Source organism: Podarcis tiliguerta, assembly GCF_965153285.1.
Source record: "Podarcis tiliguerta genome assembly, chromosome: 3".
Taxonomy (NCBI): Eukaryota; Metazoa; Chordata; class Lepidosauria; order Squamata; family Lacertidae; genus Podarcis; species Podarcis tiliguerta.
The window spans coordinates 87,122,878-87,129,339 of NC_139536.1; the positions used below are offsets into that span (position 1 = coordinate 87,122,878).

Here is a 6,462-nt window from a genome sequence, read left to right on the forward strand (position 1 = left end):
GTTGCGTTTTGGATTCTCTGAACAGCTCACCCATTTTAGTCTTAGGGTAGAGTTTGCTAACACCCCCCATATGCATGTGTGTACACACACACACACACACACACACACACGAGAATGATTAGAATGAATTACTAGGCATAAAATCTCTGTCTGTTTGTCTCTTTTTTAGGGTGTGAATCTTTTCAAAGTTATGGAAGCCGGTCACTTCATCTGCACTGCCTTGAACAAGCAAACAAATTCTAAAGTTGCGCAAGCATCTTTCAGTAGCTGAGCTGTAAAGTTAACTATTTGTCTGTCAATATGCGCTACCTTGTTTATAGCTGCATAAGGTAAACCTATAGCATATGACAAATCAAACCATTTGGGGGGGGGTGCAGAATAGTCAATATTGTATGTCCATGGCGGCAGAAAATTTAAGATCACAGTGTAAGTTCCTGGGCCTGGTCACCTGATGAAACCCTCTCCGTATTTTCTCTGGGCCCCTGGAAATTTCCCAGCTACAAGTGCAAGGCCTCTGTGAATTGGCCCCCATCATGCTCCTGAAGTGATGTTAACACTCTGCCCGTGGGGCCACCTCAAAGAAGTGTTTGAGAGGTCAGTAAAGACATGCACGTTGGTTTACAGGAGTGAGGAGGAAAATCCAAATGCCTGTGTATTCATCTGAGCACACCTTGAGGTGAGGTTCTTGTAGAGAGGAACACAAAAACCAATGTCAGACATGCTCATCTTTAAGAAGCCACAGGTTTGTTTCCACAATTGTGTAGGTGGGTGGTTTCTGGTGTCATCCTGCTTTAAGACATGCGCCCTGACCAAGAAAGGTAGAAAGCTTTGACTAAATAGCCTTCGTTTGAGAGACTCATAAGCTTCTTCTAAGACATGATAAATGGCAGCTCTGAGCACGTAAGGATCGTATTTCATAAGGAATATCCCCCATGCTTTAATGCCAGCTCCAGGTTTTGGGGGGCCCTTGGGTGAGACACTTAGTGGGGGGGGGGACACTCCTCTTCCACCAATATTGTCACCAACTGCTCCTTCTCCTCTTCTTCCTCTTCCTTGGTGCCATCGGCTTGCTTGTCAGGCAGAGAGCCAATGGGGATCCAGGAAGTGGCAGCTGCTCCTCCCCTTTATCAGCACAGCTAGTTTTTGCTTGCTTGCTCCCTCTGGGCTGAGGCAAAAGGTGGGTAAATTAGCAGTTTCCAATGGCCAAAAGGGGGAGCAGGTTGAAACATCTCTTTTTGGTGAACCCTCTTCTGGGTTATGGTTGTTCGGCAGGGGCCCAGGCTGTGCTGAACCTTGATAGCAGCTGTGACCATGCCCAGTATGACGATTTTGATTATGTATGTATGTATGTATGTATGTATGTATGTATTGTGATAGCGACGCATGAAAGTACAGCCTGTCAGGAACAGAATGACCAGCAGTGGAATTGCGTGTGTGCTACATATTTTTAAAGCTGACTGCCAGGCCAGCAGTCATGTACTTTAAAACAATTTGGACACTCTTTGAAAATTGATATTGACTTTGTTGCCTGCCTTGGACGGGCAAAAGCAAGGGAGTTTGTTGAGTTGAAATTTAGCTTGGCAGGTCGCAAGTTGCACTATCTTCAACTGTTATTTCAATCCACGTTGGACGCAAACTGACTTCAGAGTTCTAAAGGTAGCAAGTATATTCTTACATCTTAATCAAGCCAATTTTTTTTTAGTGTTGTATAAATATTTGCAGCCGTCAATGAGGTCCATCGTTGTGTGTGGTCTTGCTGTTGTACATTTTATTACTCCAGATTACCTCTTTTCATTTGCCAAGTCAATTACGCTGCGAGCAGGGAGCCAAACCCGGATTTGCTATGAGTAGCATTTTTGCAATGTTTTACTATAGTTGACATCTGTTAAGTATATGAATGACTTTATCTTGTTCCAAGAATTTTTGTAGGGGATGGCAGCCTGCCATGTTTTGCAAATTTATGGCGCCCTCCTATAGTTGTTACATACACTAAATTCATTGCAATCTGTTTTTCTTTCTTGCTGTCCAATTTCCATCTTTTCGGTAAGAGAGTACGGGGCTGGTATGCAAGCTTATTGAAATAATGGAAGTTGCACGGTAGCTGTGTTTGTTGGATCACTCCATTGCACAATTCAGGCCAAACTAGATGTTATGTTAGTCACATAATTTGCAGTTGTGCAATGTTAATTTCAGCCACAACTTGGGGATGTGGTGTAACTTTAACCCTTTGCACCCACTGCGGCCCCTCATCATCTGCTATTTGCCACCCGCCTTGAGCAAACGGAAATGTCCCCACAGTACTTTTTTTTTGCTGGGGAATTTTTTTTTTTGCATTTATGCACATTGTAGGTGATATGCAACAAGGTCATATTCATAGAGTAGACCCATTAAAACCACAATGGACTTCAGTCCACTGATTTCAGTGGGTCTACTCTGCAACTAACAATGGCTGCTAATCTGTCATTCTTACCTAGCATAAATCCACTGTTGGGTCAAGAAAGTGCCTCTTAACTATCCTAACCATTCAAGACTTCCTCTTTTGTCGATTTTTGTAAGATGAATATTACAGTGGAGTGCATTTGAGCGCAATCAAAGGAACTGCACAATCATATATAAATCAGTGAAAGCCACTTGAAAAATAATAGAATCTAATACAATCTAGTTTTAATCTTTTTGAACCCCCAAAACTCAGTACTTTTTACAGTGCAAACTTTTGTTCAGTAGAAGTGTGTTTCTTAGCCCTCTGGATGTCCTTTTTATCGAGCATTAATCATGATGTGTGCTTTGGGACAGGGACCAGGATAGGTGGTGCAGGGAGTATATCATACCCCTGGCTGGGGTCAAAAACAGGGCCTGGGAGGCAAAGGAGGGGAACCAGAAATTCCCTGGGACATCAGAAAACATTTGCTTATATTGTGTTGAAAACTAGCACTTAACATTTTGTGTTAGCCTACATAGAACGCCACAGCACTCTACTTCCCTGCCCATTTCCTCTTCTGCCAACGTGCTCGTCCCAACTTCTCCCAGGCAATCTGGAGAGGTGGCACTGAAGTCTCAGCAAATGATAGGGCAAGGCGAGAAGGCGGGCTTGCCTTGCCTCTCCTGCAGGTGATGTGCTCTGCCTACTTGAGGGGACTGCTACCTGCCAGTGAGGGGCAAAACAAGTTTCAGAGCTGACAGCAACCCACCTTCAGGCAGAGGAGGGCGAAGTAGCTCATTGCCACCATTATCATCATGAACAGATGATATCTGGTAAAATTATCTTTTCCAAACAACTCTCCTAAGAATCAGTTAATATTTGCATTGATTCAAATTATATTTGTAAAGGTATAATAAAACAAAACCAAATGCCCCTAAGATATTTCATAGTGCTCTGCTTTATTAGTACTGTGAATAGAAGATTGGATAATTGTTCATCTCTACGTATTTTAATTTGGTTCTTTTTCTGTCAAAAAGTGTTCTTCGTTTGGAATTATTGGTTCACCTGAGAAACAGTGTCAGTCAGATATAATGAACAAGGAATTGTAAAGTCTATTTACAACTGAGCACCACTCGAATTATTTCAGCCAACGTACAACAAGCTGCTTCGCATTTGTTCACCCCAGGAGTACAAACAAAAGTTTTGATTTATTATACCATTCTTTGACTACTAAGTCATGTGAAAAGTTGTAGCATATCTCACCGAATGCATCTGTTATTTCCTTGCACCAGTATATAGACTTTTATCTTAGGAATCAAAAAGAACACAAGGAGAAGGCCTGATAATATTACAAAATAGTACAATCATTACCTACCGGTGACCCACCTACACATAAAAGCATTAGTAAATATCTGCTTGTCTTTCCATTTAGTGTTGACATTATTGGGCTGTAATAAGCCATACTGAGAGGTTACATTTACCTCTGATTGCTTCCCCCCCCCCCAAAAAAAATCAGTTCTTCCATCAGCTTTTATGGCTAATGACTCACAACGGATGGAGCTCTTTTATGTAACCGGGGAGATCGATTTCTTCTCTCCGCTGTTTTGGCCAATTCAAAATATGTTCATCCAACCTGTTTTAGAAAAAGCTCTCAGCAGGCCTGGTTTCAGCACATGGTGCCTTTAGGCAGCTGCCAGGATCCATTTCTGTGCTGGTGATGCCTATCCTGACCCCTTGTCAGGGGTCAGGGTAGGCATCCCGGGAGGGGAGGACTCCATTTTAACTTCCTGCAGTGCACTTGATGCAACATAACGACTCAGCCATTTTGGGAAGTTAAAATGGCCGCCAGACCAATTCAGAATGCTGCCTGCTACCAATATAAGGCAGGAGGGGATCCACCAGGGGATCCACTCTGCCCTGAGCCCCCTCGTTCCTGGAGCTGGGCCTGTTTCTCTTATCATTTGAGTCTCTTAAGCTCTAATATTTGTTTTTCACCTCGTGTCTTTGTCCCCAGTGCACACAAAGCTTAATAACTAGCCAGCATTATTATTTAAAAAGGATTTCCAAGGCTGCAAGCCTATGCCCACTGACCTGTGTCATTTGAGAGGAAGGGCAGGCTATAAATTCAATAAAATAAATGAATGAATAATCCACCACCTTCCGAGGGAGTCTGCTCCACTATTGAATAGCTCTTACTGTCAGAAAGTTTTTCTTAATGTTTAATTGGAATCTCCTTGTAATTTGAATCCATTGGTTCAGGTCCCAACTTCCAGAGGAGGAGAAAACAAGCTTGTTCCTTCTTCCCTGTGACAGCCCTTCAGATATCTGAAGATACCCACCTCTCAGTCTTCTCTTATCCAAGCTTGTTGGTGGTGTTGTTGTTGTTGTTTAGTCGTATAATCGTGTCCGACTCTTTGTGACCCCATGGACCAGAGCACGCCAGGCACTCCTGTCTTCCACTGCCTCCCGCAGTTTGGTCAAACTCATGCTGGTAGCTTCGAGAACACTGTCCAACCATCTTGTCCTCTGTCGTCCCCTTCTCCTTGTGCCCTCCATCTTTCCCAACATCAGGGTCTTTTCCAGGGAGTCTTCTCTTCTCATGAGGTGGCCAAAGTATTGGAGCCTCAGCTTCAGGATCTGTCCATCCAGTGAGCACTCAGGGCTGATTTCCTTCAGAATGGATAGGTTTGATCTTCTTGCAGTCCACGGGACTCTCAAGAGTCTCCTCCAGCATCATAATTCAAAAGCATCAGTTCATTGGCAATCATTTCCTTCCTTCCTTCCTTCCTTTCTCCCTCCCCAATTGGTCACCCTCCTCTGCATTAAAAAAAAAAAAAAAAAGTGTGGCAAATTAATGGGAAGATGGGTAAACGCTACCCAAACCAATCAGAACAAATGCCCAGTAAAGACTACACATAGCCTAGCCTTTGCATAAGCTTTGCATAAGTAAATCGGGATGAATGCTCAATAAACAGGTTATCCGGAGGAGCCTGCACCACAGCACCACAGCACCACAATCCAACATGCACAATATGTGGAGATTGCAGACTTCTGTGCAGCTCTTCCCTGCTGGATAGGGAAAAGTCACTCAGGTGCATGCTATCATATGGTTCATACTATGTTATTTGTGGACTATGTTATGAAAGAGACAGACAAAGCTGCAGAGGTCCTGGTCCTTCAAACTCTTGCAGAATTTTAGCGCTCAAGGCGATGCTCTTCCTTCTGCAAGAACTTGCCCTTTCATTTCAATGGATGGGGCAACTGTGTGCAAAGAGATTCACACTCAGAGCCGGTCACTTTCAACGTAAGTGAATGGAGAAACCACTCGTGTAGGAACTCCCAAGTATGCATCAAGTGCGAACATGGCCCTAGATCAGGTCAAAGGACTACTCTTCTAGAACAACTGACTACTTGCTTCAGAGCAGTGTCTCAGTTTCGCTGCCATTTCCATGAATCAGCTAAACAACTGTGACAAAGTAGATAGCCATGTACAATCTGAAGATCTCAACGGGCAAACTCAGTGTACAATGACTACACATTTTCCAGAAAATTCACTTTGCACCTTTTGACTATTTATTTAGCCTATAAGAACTTCAGGGTAGAATATAAAGTTTCCTGCGTAACTGGTTCCTAATGTGAATTTACACTGGTTTACAGCAATAGTGTATTCTTACTCAAGCTATGTTCTGTGTATATCTAGAAGAAAAAGAAAAAGCAGTCTCGCCACAGAATCAATAGAAACCTGGCATGTGTTCTGAGTAATGTTGATGCTGTATTTTCCATTTAAATGGCTTCTTGACTTTATTTTTCCGCTGTGGATACTGACAATGCAATTAAGTGTGGGGAAAACTGTCAATTGGAATCAACAGCATTGTAGCTTCCTGGCTTGTGCCAGCTTCAATAAATGAATTAAGATTGATTAGCATTTCTGTGTCAAACTTGGTTGCTGATTTAAGCGGAATGGGAAAATTGAGTTTACCTTTACCATTGAGTTGGAAACGATCTCAGGGTCCACCTACTCCAAGCCTGACCAGGTACATTCC

The 6,462-nt window shown here is 43.0% G+C and overlaps 1 protein-coding gene across 1 annotated transcript in view; it reads left to right on the top strand.

Annotated features, from left to right (window-relative positions):
• The window catches only part of HMGCLL1 (3-hydroxy-3-methylglutaryl-CoA lyase like 1), a 58,966-nt gene extending 52,622 nt beyond the window's left edge, over nt 1-6,344 (top strand). The window contains exon 9 of the mRNA XM_083431726.1: nt 170-6,344. Coding sequence (XP_083287852.1) covers nt 170-271 — 102 coding nt within the window. The 3' untranslated portion in view covers nt 272-6,344. The remainder of the gene's footprint in view (nt 1-169) is intronic.
• The last annotated feature ends 118 nt before the right edge of the window (nt 6,345-6,462 follow it).